This window comes from Tiliqua scincoides, chromosome 4 (assembly GCF_035046505.1).
Source record: "Tiliqua scincoides isolate rTilSci1 chromosome 4, rTilSci1.hap2, whole genome shotgun sequence".
NCBI classification, from domain to species: domain Eukaryota; kingdom Metazoa; phylum Chordata; class Lepidosauria; order Squamata; family Scincidae; genus Tiliqua; species Tiliqua scincoides.
The window spans coordinates 15,500,951-15,516,342 of NC_089824.1; the positions used below are offsets into that span (position 1 = coordinate 15,500,951).

At 45.1% G+C, this 15,392-nt stretch overlaps 1 protein-coding gene across 1 annotated transcript in view; it reads left to right on the forward strand.

Annotated features, from left to right (window-relative positions):
* Positions 1 to 15,392, forward strand: part of SNTB1 (syntrophin beta 1) — a 115,256-nt gene that overhangs the window by 56,761 nt on the left and 43,103 nt on the right. Inside the window, exon 2 of the mRNA XM_066625047.1 lies at positions 14,002 to 14,218. Coding sequence (XP_066481144.1) covers positions 14,002 to 14,218 — 217 coding nt within the window. The remainder of the gene's footprint in view (positions 1 to 14,001; positions 14,219 to 15,392) is intronic.

Sequence of the window (15,392 nt, forward strand, 5' to 3'; positions counted from 1 at the left end):
CATGCTTGTGCTGCAAGAAATGCTGTAAAAAATGAGTATTGATATACAGGAAAAGAATAGGCATGTGAAGGTGTGCAGAGAAAAGTTTTCATAAACTTGCTTAGAGCAATTCAAGGAGTTGTGCCAATACAGAAGCAGATCATTTCTCTCTTGTGCACTGTGATCAAACCTGGAACTCATAAGAACATAAGAACAACCCCACTGGATCAGGCCATAGGCCCATCTAGTCCAGCTTCCTGTATCTCACAGCGGTCCACCAAATGCCCCAGGGAGCACACCAGATAACAAAAGACCTCATCTTGGTGCCTTCCCTTGCATCTGGCATTCTGACATAGCCCATTTCTAAAATCAGGAGGTTGCGCATACACATCATGACTTGTACCCCGTAATGGATTTTTCCTCCAGAAACTTGTCCAATCCCCTTTTAAAGGCGTCTAGGCCAGTCGCCATCACCACATCCTGTGGCAAAGAGTTCCACAGACCAACCACACGCTGAGTAAAGAAATATTTTCTTTTGTCTGTTCTAACTCTCCCAACACTCAATTTTAGTGGATGTCCCCTGGTTCTGGTGTGTCCTTGCAAATAAAGTCAAAAAGTCCAGCACTTCCAGGTTTGACCACAGCACACAAGGAACATGAAGGATTTGAGTTTTTCTGGTAGCACAGAGGCAGCTGACCTGAGATGGCATCAGGCGGCATTCCGGATCACACTGCCCTTGGGCTGGGAAATACCAGACTGAACCCCTGAAGAGCCACTGCTTTCTCAGCCCAGACTGTACTGAGCTAGGTGAACCAATGGGTCTGACTCAGTGCAAGGCGGCTGCATGCGCAGACTCTGGAAATGAGGCATGCTGCAAATGTTAAATAATCGCATTGTGACATTTACTGAAAGCTATGGTTTTGGCGTTGTCCTTTAAAAACTGGAACACAAATGCTCGGTGGCAAAGACCCTGAAGGTCAACTTGCTGATGACAACCCGTGCAGCCATTTTCATTTCAGTGTTCTTTCTAGTTGACAGGAATATGAAGAAGATTTGGGATGACATGATACATTTACAGCCAGGTGGATGTTTTGACCAACCCGGAGCACTTTCCTATTTCATACAAGTCAATGGTAGTAGTGCCCCCTATTGCACTCTTACGCACACATACACTGGAGGGTTCTTTGCTTATTTCAAGGAAGGGCTGTTACTCAGAGGTAGACACTTTGTGCAAAGGAGGTCCTAGGTCCAATACTGGCAACTCCAGATAGGGCTTGGAAAGGCTAGTTTTTCTCAACATTTGTCTCCTGCTGTACCACTTTGCATGGTCTAACTCTCGGAAGTACCACCGAAAGTAATTGGAGATAATGTCATTGCCAGTTACTTCTGGGTTGGGTGGCCAGATATGTTAGTAAAAAGCTCAGGATGGACAGGAGAGGTTTTTCAAGCATGTGAAAAGCATTCTGTGGAGCACTTCCCACCAAACCAAGCCTCCTACTGCTGTTTGTTGTGTCATGTCACTGGTCTTGCTGCCGGCTATAGGTGTCTGGGGGTCCCACCCAATGCCACCTCAAGTACCATTTATGGTACCCATACCACTGGTTGAGAAACACTGCTGATCTGAAACCTTGAATACCCCGTATCTGAATGATACTGAACTAGATGAACCAATGGTCGGATTCAATATAAGACAGTTTCCTTCCTCAGAAGTCACTGCCTTTCGATCTAACCTACCCCCGTGGGGCTGGAATGAGCATAGATTTAGAAGATTTCTACCCCACACCTTTTCTGCAGGTGCAAGGCAGCTTGCACACAGCCTGCAAAAACAACAAAAAAGGCTACTAAAGTCATCAGCAAAAAAGAAACCAAAGGTCAAATGAAATAGGAGCTGTAAAGCACTCTGGAAAATGTTTAAATTGGACAAACTAAACAATAAGTGGGACAGAGCTTGTGAATGGGAATGCTGTTTTCTTGTGTTTGTTTTTCATGCATCCGGCATGAACGTGACTGTTCAAGCCATTTTCGTTTATAACAATATAAAAAAACACACACAACCCTGTTGGATCAGGTCAAAGGTCACCTAGTCCAGCATCCTGTTTCCAACAGTCGCCTACCAGATAAATCAATAGTCCTCTCCTACTGCAGCTCCCAGCAACTGGTATTCTCTAGCCTGTAGCCTCTGAACACAGAAGTTCCATAAAGCTGTCGTGACTAACGGGTTATAAATCAAGCAAAAACTATTAAGTTTATAGCCCTAAGTTAAAACTTCTAGAATGCCAAATGCACTCTAAAAGGACCCTCTTCACCAGGTTTCTGAAAGAGAAGAGAAAGTTGGTTAGGTAAGTCTTCCTGGGCAAGGGGTTTTCATAATGGGGTAGAACTACCAAGAAGGATATTATATATGACTGACTTCAGTGGACACAAATAAACACACATTTCAGTAATTCAATGTGACCCCATTGTATACAAGGTCATTTACAGTCCAGTCCTGTCCTGGGTCAACTTAGAGTATACAATGGCACTGGTGCAACCTCCACTGCATACGGTGGGCTAGCAGGGAATTTTTTTTACTCACCTACTCTGCTGCCTCCAAAGGATCCACTTGGATCTCCACCAGCTCTTTGGCTGGCATAAATCTGAGTGGGTCCAAGAGGCTGTGTCAAGCCTAGGCCGGGGAGGGGGATAGGATAGTGCCACCAGCTGATATCCCCTGCTTGACATGCTCCTTTCTGGTTTTGATCCCTGCCCCAGTCTTTCACAAAACCTCCCTTCTGCTGACTTTCCTGCTCCAGCAGGGGCTTTAGAAGTCAGTGGTGCATGCCCAGGGCCCCCAGCCCTTTGTGCTGGCAGCCCCAGCTCATTGCCATAGCAGGGGCTGCTGTGCCAGAGGCCTGGGCCTTGTGCTGATGGAAAGTGAGTTCCATTAGCACAAATCCTGAATAGGATTGGGCTGTTAGTAATTTCTTTTGATTCATTAATTTGTTGATTCAGGGCCCAGTTGTCCTGTCCAGATATTCCAACTCCCTTCTAATGCCCACTTTTTGGCTAATTAACACCCTCCTTTTCCAAGAACAACAGCTATGGTGTACAAAGAAATGAACAGAACTCCTTATCAGTTTGTGCAGTTAACAAAATTTATTGCTATAAACACATACACTCCCTGCAAGTCCTCTTGTCTAGAGGTTTTCACTCCCCAAAACTCCACTTAACTCAGTGGGTAAAGGTCTGAAGCCTCCAGTCCAAGTCCAATCTGGTCTAATCTCCAAAGCACAGTCCAGTCTTCCCAATCCAGTCTTCTGCAGCAGAGTCCCTTCTCTGTGTCCTCTCCAGCAGAGTGTCTCCTCCAGCAGGGTCCTGGCAGTCCTCTCTTCTGTGTCCTCCAGCCCAGTCCTGGCAGTCCCTTCCTCCCATAGGTCTTGGTTAGGTAGCTCTGTCTGGTCAGGTTCCCTTTGGGTCAGATAGCTTTGCTCCTTCTGAAGCTCAGTAAGTCCAAATTAAGCTCAGGTGAGCCGTCTCTTCAGTCCATGTCCATTCAAAGTCCCATCAAGGTCAAATGGAGCTCAGGTGTCCATCAGAGTCTCCATTGGCCTTGATTGATTACAGCTGTGGAGCCAGCCCTGCCCTTCCCAGAGCTGTCAGACAGCTGTCAAAACATGGAATCACTGTCAACACCACATCATGCACCTGATGATCTTCTGATCTTCCATTACACCTGTCCTATCTGATTTTCCAGTGCCAGTGCAGCTATGTCAGTGGGGCTTGCACCGAATCCTGTAGTAGGGAGGCAGTCACCGAGCCCTCCTCAAGGTAAGGGAACATTTATTCCTTTATCTCAGCGCTACATTGAGGCTGCCCCAGTGCTGGAAAGTTGGATAGGATTGGGCCCTAACAAGGTTAAATTTTATCTACAGTTATCTAACAGCAGGCAACACTGTGAACTTTTTTAATGAGATGGTAATATTTAGCTTAGGTTCCTTCTCCTCAGGATGGTCAGACAAGAAGTTTTAAATTTAGTAATGAAATTTTCTAGCTCACGCCATCTGTGTGTAGTGATAAAGGTTTATCTGCAACTTATCCAAGTATGTATAGCCTACACCAGGGGTGCCCAAACCCCGGCCCAGGGGCCACTTGCGGCCCTCAGGGACTCACAATCTGGCCCGCGGGGAGCCCCCAGTCTCCAAAGAGCATCTGGCCCTCTGGAGCCTTCCTGGAGCCCATGCTGGCCTGACGCAACTGCTCTCAGTGTGAAGATGATTGTTTGACCTCTCACGTGAGCTGTGGGAAGAGGGTTCCCTCCACTGCTTGCTGTTTCACGACTGTGATACAGCAGTGGTAGCGAAGGAAAGGCTGGCCTTGCTTTGTGCAAGGCCTTTTATAGGCCTTGAGCTATTGTAAGACCTTCATTCATAAATACAAGTTTTATCTCTAATATATTCATTTATGTAAATTTATTCAAATTTGAAATGTAAGTTAATTCGGCCCCCGACACAGTGTTAGAGAGATGATGTGGCCCTCCTGCCAAAAAGTTTGAACACCCCTGGCCTACACCAAGGCTAATTGAGATAAATGACGATTGCAGTAGGGTAAGATAAATACTGACTCATTACCAGGAACAATTTTTGATGTGGCATAGCAAGAGCCTCCATTATCCAAACTTGTTAACTCATATAATACTGATAGATATCCTACCCTTGAAGCAAGGAGCCATGGGAGGAACTGAGGAAAGGGTTACTATCCCTGAAGCAGTCAAAAGACTGCTTTGGTAAGACACCAGTATTGCATCATGTGCCCTTGGGGACTGCAAGCCTGCTTAGGCTTAGCAGGAAATGTTTACCAGTGGAAAATTATGTCTGGTCCCAAATGTGGCAATTCTGGAAAAGCTCTGATGAATCAGCATGCAGATTCCTACAGACAGTAGGAAATTGGCCATGATCTAAAGTTAAACCAAATGAAGAAGGTGAAGACCAGAAAATGGAGACCGAATGAGATGGAGGAAGCCTCAAGTTTGTATTAAGTAGGAAGATGCATCCTGCTATTTAGAAAGATCTATGAAGATCTCCTTTAGGCATCCAGGGAATATTATATGGAAGCATAGAAAACAGAGCTTCAGGTTCAATGAGATAAAGAAAAATAAAGATAAAGAGTGGAAAAATGTATTAGGAAATACAAACCAAGAAGCCCTGCTCAATATCTTCATTGATTCTCAGAGTATGAGAACAAGTTGGACTTTGCTGGATTTGGGCTAAAAAAAATCCAAGCCTGAAACTTCTAGTCCTTGTCTATGAAATTTTTTTTACTGTGGAGCTTAAGTTTGAGGCTCACAATTAAAACCCTGATTTAATATTGAAACCATGGTTTAATTCTGGTTTAGCACGACATCAGAACCTGGCCATTGACAGTAAAACAATTGTACGAGTAAAACAATTGTATCTCGTATTTATGGGATATGAGAAGTAACTTTAACAAAAGGCCTCAACCAGTATCATCCTGCATTGAGCTGCCTCCTGGTTTCCATTTATGACTTGTACCTCCGTTGCTAGAAGCCTCTTAGGAGTTGACCTTAAAGCAACAGTAATATAGGATGCTGGTGTGAACTGCATGGCTCAGCTGTCTCTTTTTAGCATTGCGTACCAGTAGGAGACAAGCAAAGTCTGAAGCAACCTACTCGTGTATACTTTGAAGGTTCAGCTGCATTAAAGCCGCACATCCAGTACCTAAATTTGAACAATCTGCCTATTCCCTGTAAGACGCTTGATCCATTTTGCCAAACTGTTTCAACTGATTGTGGACAAAGGAAGGATGATTTTTTTCTGGCCTTTCCCTGTAATGGGGATGCAGTGGGTTTTGCATTGTTTCTGTAATTCTTTTTTAAACATGCAGCATGTTTAATACATTAAGCTGAAGGCCACTGACCAATCAAGATGTTTAATATTTCAGGAACTTTCCGCATCCACCAAAGGTGAGGAATCAGAGAGTTGACTTGAAGTTGAAAGGAAGTGTTGTCCCTGCAAACAAAGCTGCTGGAAACCTACAACCCAAAACAGTCAGCAGTGCTTTGTACTTGGATTTAGAGTGAAGGATCTTTGTTGTACTGCACTGGAAGGAGGTCTGGCCATTAAATTGACTGTTGAAGCTGAGGCAGGTCAACAAGATTTCAGTGTCTGAGCCAGGAAATCTAAATGGCAGTAAAAATGAATGAATAGGGTGGGTGGGTGGGTGGGGGGCAACACTCCCCCAAAAGACGGAGAATTCTTTAGCAGTAGTGTAGCTAGAGGGGGTGCAGAGCACTAAGTTTTGCATGACCTCTTACCGCAACATGCAAGCAGCCCATCCCCCTCCCCTTTGGAGCATTCTGGGCCACTAGAGCAGGGGTGTCCAAACTTTTTGGCAGGAGGGCCACGTCATCTCTCTGACACTGTGGGGGGGGGGCCAGGAAAAAAAAGAATTAATTTACATTTCAAATTTGAATAAATTTAGATAAATGAATATATTAGAGATAGATAGAACTTATATGAATGAATGAAGGTCTTGCAATAACTCAGGGCCTATAAAAGGCCTTGCACAAAACAAAGCCAGCCGTTCCTTTGCTGCCGCTGCTGCATCAGACACGTGAAACAGTAAGCAGTGGAGGGAGCCCTCGTCACACAGCGCATGCGAGTGATCAAACAGTTGCCCTCACGCTGAGAGCAGTTGCATCAGGCCAGTGTGGGCTCCAGCAAGTCTCCAGAGAGCCAGAGGCTCATTGGAGACTGGGGGCTCCTCGCTGTCTGGATTGGGAGTCCTCAAGGGCCACAAGTGGTCCCCGGACCGGAGTTTGGGCACCCCTACACTAGAGCAAATTGGAGGCAATGAGTTGCCATGCAAAACTTCATGCTTTGCACTCCTCTAGCTTCACTACTGCTTTGTTGAATAAATTATTGCTTTGAGGCCTTGCAGTTGCATCCATTGTTAGTTGCCCTATAGCCCAGCAATTCTGAATTTACTGCTGGAGGCCTTGAATGGAAATTGAACTCTGGTGTTACAAGGAGGAGTTTGTCTTGTTTTGTAGCTTGTAGTATTCTGTACTGCAACTCTCTGCAAATATTTGAGATTCATTCAAACTTACTAAAACAGCTGTGTTTGAACTTCTGGTGTACAGCATTTCTGTTAAGCAAAGGGCAAGTCCTTAGTGAATAATCAAATTGCTCACCTGACCTAAGAGAACAGAAATAGGTTTTGTACAGTGAGAGAATGGAGAGGACAAGAAGTCTCTTAACTGCCTAGTACTGAGGCCTCTTTGACTCAGAACACTGTGCAAAGGGGGCTGGCATTTTTCTTATGCAACAGTTGACGTGCCTCCGGTCTGCACACTCCTATTGCCCTCCAGAGATTGGTGCATGTGTAGGCTTTTAAATGTGTTTCCCATGTATATGAGGGTTTATGGAATTCTGTATTGGTGGCAAGTATGCTAATGTTGGGTGACCAAAAAAAAAAGAGATGGGAAACGGTATCACCTTTGTGCTTTGCTTATGAAACCTCTGGGTGGTCCTTTTGGAAGTACATTTCACTGATTTGGATGATACCAAACTGGTGCCTCTTTGTGCATTTGAGCTGGGAGAGCATTGTGAATGCTTCCTTTAATTGTGTAGAACTCCGTACAGGAGAGTTGGGAGCCTTGTAAAGCTCAGCGAGGGGCAGCACCACAGCCACCATGAAGAAGGAAGACATTACCCCCAGTGGGTTGCAGCTCACCAGTTTGGGAACCTCTGGTGTAGAGGGATGGTTCAAATGAATACCCCCTTGCAGTGAAACTGAAATGTTTGGCATTGCAGGAAGTGGCCAGGGCAGGCATGATCATAGCATGGTCATCCCACAAACATGTGAAGAGGTGCCAGTACCATCCGAACTGGCCTGTAGCTAGACTAAATAAATCATTTAGGTCTGATCCAGCAGAACTCTTCTTACGTTCACTTTGTAAATATTAACAGTTCATAAACTCAGGATGATACAAACCACATTCTGGACTCTGCATGCAATTTGTTGTTCTTTTATTTTCTATCTGATTAGGATTTGGTGGCAACCCTCCTTCATGAATCATGAGCTTGTCACCTCAAGGCTAGGCTAATTGCCCAGGGATGATCTTGCGTAGTACCGTGGCTGTTAAGTGCTTGAGTAATGCACAATTTAGTTATATACCACATGTAAATATCTTAGATCAGGGGTGTCAAACATAAGGCCCGGGGGCCGGATGCATCCCATAGAAACTTTGTATCTGGCCCTCAGGCTCTCATCAGCTGAGCAGTGCTGAGATGTTACTTCTAAAAGGGCAGCCCACATGAAAATTGGGTCTCCCATATCTTGAGATATGATCAAGATTTGCATATTTTCTCTTCTGTCATTTGCAGCTAATGAGTTCCTAAGAGAGAAAAAGTGCTTATTTTTGGTTATGACCTGTTTAATGACATCATTTCCTGCCTAATGACATCACTTCCGGCCCCCAGCAGGCATCATGAATGCTATTCAGCCCTTGGTTTGAAACGAGTTTGACACCCCTGTCTTAGATCATAAACATAATGAAAAGCTGCAACGATATTAGCTAGAATACACACACTCAATTTAGAGCAAGCAGTGAAATCAAGAATGGAGGCTTGTTCTGCTGGGGTAAAATTTATACTTTATATACTTAGACAATTGTGTCATTAAAAATTTTTTTATTTTAATAGACTATGGCAATATGGTCAATTCTCATCATTAATGCTCACTCCATCAGAACCTTGTCTCAGTGCAGCCCAAATGAACCCAAATCCATGAACCCAAAATCCAATGGCTATCATGTACTCATAGAAGCTGTAATGCAGCGATTTTCAACTGGTGTGTCAAGGCACATTGGTGTGCCACAAAAGGTCTGCAGGTGTCTCACAGAAGTTTGGAGCACATCAGTTGAAAATTGCTGAAAAACTATTCCAGGTTCTGCAGCTCTCTTTCTAGGGCAACTCTAGTAACGAATTGTCTTATCCTTCTTCGTTTGCTGACTTAAAAGAGCTGGTAGAGGAAGAGGGAAGTACAATTTACTACAAACAGTTGCCCTAAAAATAGAGCCGCAGAACCTGGAAGAGTCTCCTGGAAGTGACATCACAAGAGGCAAAGACCATAGAGAAGACTATAGTGTGCCATAAGAAGGAAAATTTTGCAGATCGCTGCTCTAATGAAATCCCACCCTTGTGGCAGCCAGTGTAATATGGTGAGTAGGGCATTGTTCTTGGATCAGGGAAATAGACAACTATGAGGTTCCTTGAAAGACTGATCCAAGGCCATCAGGTTCCCTGAAAGACTGATCCAAGGTCATCAGCTGTCTGCCTACCCCACCTCACAGATTTGTTGTGTAGATAAAATGGGGGCAGTTGGAAAGCCTTAGGATTCTTGGGAGGAAAGTGGGGCCTTAGAATGTCAGCTGAGACTACTGAGACTAGACTAGACTTGTACTGCGACTATAGCTCAGTACAAGACCATGTGCCTTGCATACCAGTGGGCTTGGGTTGCTGACATTTCCAGGCAGAGTAGGGAAAGATCCCTGTTTGGCATTCTGGAGAGCTGCCATCTGGCAGCACAAGCAGATCTCAGCAAGATGAACCATTGGTCTGACAATGGAAGGTAGCTTGTTAGGTTCCTATCTCAGGAGGCATAGGAATGTGAAAAGAGTGCATGAAGCACTTTGCTTGGGAGTAGCCTCATTCTCTTAAGTGAACTGAGGAATATTTCTCTTACTTGGGGTGGGGCAGATTTCCCATTTTGAGCACTGAATATTCTTGAGTACATAAGAAGAGCCCTGCTGGATCAGGACAAAGGCCCATTTAGTCCGTCTTCTTGTATCTCGCAGAGGCCCATCAGGGACAACACAAGCTCTTCAGGGAGCACACAAGACAGCAAGAGACCTGCAGCCTGGTGCCCTCCCTTGCACCTGGCATTCTGAGGTAACCTACTTCTAAAACCAGAAGGTTGCACATACCCGTCATGGCTTGTAACCCGTGATGGACTTTTCCTCCAGAAATTTGTCCAATCCCCTTTTAAAGGCATCCAGGCCATGCTCCATCACCACATTCTGTGGCAAGGAGTTCCACAGGCTAAGTACACACTGGGTGAAGAAACATTTTCTTTTGTCTGTCCTAACACTCCCAACGCTCAATTTTAATGGCTGTCCCCTGGTTCTGGTGTTGTGTGAAAGGGAAAAGAGCATCTATCCACCCTCTGCATAATTTTGTATGTCTCAATCATATCTCGATCAATACATGGATTATAACTTTGTAGTCCAGCGTGACAGCGTGGATGTGCGTATCGGAATCTCACAAGCCCAATTTGCTTATTAAAATTGTTTGGATTGTCCACAAGCAAAGGGGAGGAACAAGACTGTGCTGTCATGTTCTTCCCCCCACATTGACATGCCCCTAAAGCCGTACCATCCCAGCGCCCCCATAGAGAGCGGACAAATGTTCTCCACAAGGAAAGCAGAGGGAGCAGTCAGGATGCACCCTGCAGGTGATCCTTAATGAATGAATAGCACTATGGAGAACTGACTTCTTGATGTAACCTCTGGCTTTAATGGAACAGAGAGTTTGTCGTAAAACAGCCTCACTTGCGTATTCAGTGCTATGGATCAAGATTGGCCTTTGCACTGGGTCGAAGTGTGATTTATTTCTGCGTTGGATTGGAGAAAGTGTTTATCAGCGGAAAGGAATTCATAAGGGTGCCAAGGTGGTTGTATGTATGTAGTGGAGATTTTCGTTGGAGCCAATTTTTTATTAGTTTGTGCACTTTTGGAAGGCAATTCCTCCCAGAGCTTGTTCTCATTTCAGCCACCTCATGAAGCTGGCAGTGAAGTGGGGCTTCTGGAAGGAAGAACTTCCGTCTTCCCCGCCACCCCCAATTTGACTGCAAAGCTTGAAAAGTCCTCAATTCCTTTCCTTTGATCAAATTAGAGAGCCTCGTTCGTTTTGCTTTCATATTCTGAGCCACCACTTCCCGTTCGCATTCCTCTAAGAACAAAGATGTTGCTCTGAAGTTGTCTGCCTTTTTTTTTTTTCTTTTTTGGAAAATAACCTGTATGAGTCATAAGACGTTCTAGAAGCCTTTATGGAAACGTGTCTGATAGATTTGATCTAATTTGCCTGTATGAGTTCCCTCATTAAGAGATGTGCTTTTTGTCTCCTTTTTTTTTTTTCCAAATGTCATCTGTGAATAGTTACAAAGGATTAATTGTGGAAATGTTGGGGGCTTGGCAGAATTGTGAGCAAATGAAGTGCTCTTTTGAACACCGCACTGTCTGCCTCACAAATCAAACCACAAATACAAAGCGCTCGGCATCTGTGGATTAATCTGTTCAACTGCCGCTTCCTTTTTTTCTTGTCATTTTCGGGAGTGGGGTGGGGAAAGGAACTGAGCACTGGAATTTTAATTGCTTGACCGCAACTTTTAATTTCCCATGCACAAAGAGTCCATGGATTATTAATTAGTGTGTGATGATTAGAGCCTCAGCCTGGAACGGGTTCGGTGATTGGCTACATGAATTTCTGACCAGCATGGGAAGGCTTAAGGCTTGTGGGACATATTTAATTTTTATTTTATTTGAATCTCAAGATCCACAAACAGAAGCCAGATACGGAATGTGGCAGGGGCTATATCCGCTCACCTACTGCACCCCATGTTCGTGGCATAGCTAGAGGGGGTGCAAAGCACTAAGTTTTGCAAGGAGCCTCCCCAAGGTGTTCAATCTACCCCTCTCCCTCTCCTTTGGAGCCATTCTGGGTTGTAGGTGCAAAATGGTACACCACTGTTTTGCTCCTACTGCCCAGAATGGCTCTGAAGGGGACGGGGAGGGACTAATTGAACGCCACCAGGAAGGCTCTCTGCAAAACTTAGTGCTTTGTACCCCCTCTAGCTACACCACTGCCCTTGTTCACTAGGATAATTACTGAGCTCCATGGGACCAACATATTCAAATCAGCATCTGAGTTATGACAGGTCAGGTTTTCTAACAGAAAGCTCTCAAACTGTCCAGCCGCGTTGCAATTAATTACTACACTGAAGAAGGCTAAGTCTGAGAAATAAGTAATTAGCTCAAGGCCAGCCATAGCAGAGTTTTGTTTTTTTTAATTTGCAGTTTTACTTGCTGTTGTTAAACTGTTGGAAGTCAGGGAGTCTTACCAATCTACAGCAAAGCACCCAGAGATCTACCAGTAGGTCCCAATCTACCTTTCTCTGTTTTAAACAACTGCTAAATCTGTTTGTGTAGCATAAGCCTAGGTTAGAACTGAGCCAATATTTCTGCAGATGCTTGCTACAGATTATGTGCTAAGGGTAGATGATCCAGAGTTCATATGGAGACAAGCCAAAGGCTGTGAGGGATGGTGTGTATCTTCTGATATGAATATTGGCTGTACCAAATAACATTTGGTACAGTTACTGCTTGTCCATGACTTCTCCCATGCTGGCACAGTAATGCCTAGAAGAAACCAGAACCATGCAGGGCAGAGCTGATGGGGTGGGTCGCTGCAAGCCAATCATCATTTAGATGCCTGGAGCGGCAATAAATGTGGTTGGTCTCACTGAGCAGCTTCAGCTTTATAACTCTGCTGCCTCGGGACACACCAGGGGTATATGACACTGGTGTTGCACATCAGAAAAACTTTGACCCATACAGCCCTGAACAAATTGGAGCTAAGGTTACAATCGTATGCATGCTTACTTGGAAGCAAGCCCTATTGGACACAGTAGGGTTTATATCTGAGTACACCTGCATAGGGTTGTGCTGTAAGAGCATCTATCCCAATGTCATGTTCAGCTAGGACATCCTGCTTTGTATTTAATGGTGCATGAATGCTCCAAGGGAATACATCCCCTCCCATTATCCAAGATTCATCACCTTGCAGTGTGATAGCTACCAGAGGGCATGCACGACATGCTCTAGGACTGCTTTTGGCTTCAGATTTATCAAAGGAGTTTGTTTTTTAATCCCAGCAGCCTTTCCTGGTAACATATCTTTTCAGGCTTTTGCGAAACAGTCTTAAAATTGCTCAGCCGCTTGTTCTGATTCGCTCCTGGATTGCATGGAAACTTGCATTTCAGCAGAGTAACAAGGAACAATCTTGACTCTCATTCACCATATCCTGAGGAACTGTGTTCTGGCTTCCATCCTCACCACCCTCTTTCGTCATTTCTGGGGCCCAATTCAAGGTGTTTTGTGAAGCACTGAACTTTGTGAGGCCAGTACCATCGATCATAAAAAGCTTCCTTATACGGAATCAATCTACTGGTTTATCCCAGCCAGTCTTGTCAACATGGACTAGCAGCAGCTCCCTTGGGTTTCAGAGAGGAATTTTTCTCTGCCCTACCTAGAGATGCCAGAGATTGAATCTGGGACCTGGTGCATACAATGCAGATGCTTTACCACTGGACCACAGCCCTTCTTTTGTCTCTCGTTGAGCTGGCATATGCTATTTTAAATGTAGAATGACATTAACAATTGCCAACTTTGATTGGCCTGTAGGAAGAGAAGCTCTCGGCTGTTCGCTGGCTAACAAAAAATATCTCACCAGCTCTGTGGAAGGTCTTGAAGTGGGGAGCAAGAAGTGGCTTGAGGATCAGAGAGAGGAAATGTACCTCCAGGCAGATAGGGGGGCAACATGGTAGATGGTTAAAGTACCATCAGAACTCCTGGGTATAGCCAGTAGTGTAACCAGAGGCAGAACAGCATAGTAAGTACTGCAGGCACAGCAAGGTACTGTGTAAATTGAGCACCTGGGAATTATCATCACTGCCTGGAATGGCTCTGACAGCAAGTGGGAGGGGCTGCTTACACAGTACTTTGCAGTGCCTGGAGTACTTACTGTACTGCTCCCCCCAGCTACACTACTGGGTACAACCTACTCACTGGAAATGGTAGTTAGCAGTGTTTACTGTAAAGTTTTCAGTCCAGAAGCACCACTAGAGTGTTTCTTTGTTTTGTGTGTCCTTGATTCCACTTTTCCTTCCTTTTATATTTTTTTGCAGTGAAGTACATGCGAGAGGCCACCCCCTATGTGAAGAAAGGCTCCCCGGTTTCTGAAATTGGGTGGGAGACTCCCCCTCCCGAATCGCCTCGGTTGGGAAATGCGTCCATGGATCCCCTGTCGCAGCTTTCTCTCTCCATCCACAGAGACAAGAAAACCATCCCGCTCAAAATGTGCTACGTTACACGGAACATGGCTGTGTCGGACCCAGAAAACCGGTGAGTTGAGGACAGGGCATCTGTCCTCTTTAGGCCTCTGGTACATTAATCTTCTTGAAATGTGTTCGCACTCCAGGTTGGAGATGGCTAATGGTGGTCTGTGGACTACAGTGGGCCTTCCTTATCTGCATTACACCTCTACAACCAACTCTGCCTTTGGACAGACAGCTTACCTACCTGTGGGCAAAGAAGTTCTCTGCAGCTGACTCCACCTCTCTCAAAGTTAGGAGAAAGGAACAGCAGGCTTCCCATTGCAAGGGAAGTGAGAAAGACAGAGTGGGGGAAATGAATGATGCTTGTAACGTCCATGGTGCTTTATATTTTCTTCCTAGAGCTAAAAATAGTGTGAACTTACTGACCCTTTTTTCTCACATGTGGAACCAGCTGCATCACACCACATGGATGTTCAACACGATTGTCTGTTTCACAGTTGCTCACTAGAAAAACAAAACAAAAAAAAAGGAACCAGTGAAGCCAGGGAAGAGTGGGTGTTCCCCTCCCCTCTTTCACAACAATGGGCTTTTTGTTCCTAACCAGCACAGAGGTTTTTAAAGAAACTGGCTGGAACTTCATTGGCTTTCAACACTTCTCTGTCTAAGGGACTCAAAAGTTGAAATGTTTCCAGTTTGAGAGAGGGTGAGAAAGGTAAAAATCAACTGTTCTCAGGGCTTTAGAAGCAGGATAACTGCATCTTATAGAGTTGGCCCCAGACACCCCTTCCCTCCTTTTCAAGACCTGTTTTATGGGAAAGAGGCACTGCAGCTATTTGGGGAGGGCACACTTTTTAGCAAGGAGAAGGACTGAAACTCACTTGCTGTTATGTATATTATTATTATTATTGAATATGCCTAAGTGAATCTTCAGTTAGTTTTCATATAGTAGCTGGTTATGCTGAATCTGCCGTTCTAGTGTCAACATAATTCTATTCTGCCCACCAAGAGACTTGTGCCCGCTCTTGGCTGTCGTGAACGTGCCACAAAGCACATTCCTGGTGACTTGGGAGAAGGGGATGCCAGTGCAAAGACAGGTACTGGCCTCATGGAGCTAGTGCAGTGCCCTAATGCAGTGAGTATGTGCCGGCCTGCGCAGGCCGGCACAGGGGGTGAGAGAGGGTGGCAGGAGGGTGGAATGGGGGAGGGGATGTGGCTTTTGGGGGCGGGGGAGGGCTGCCTGG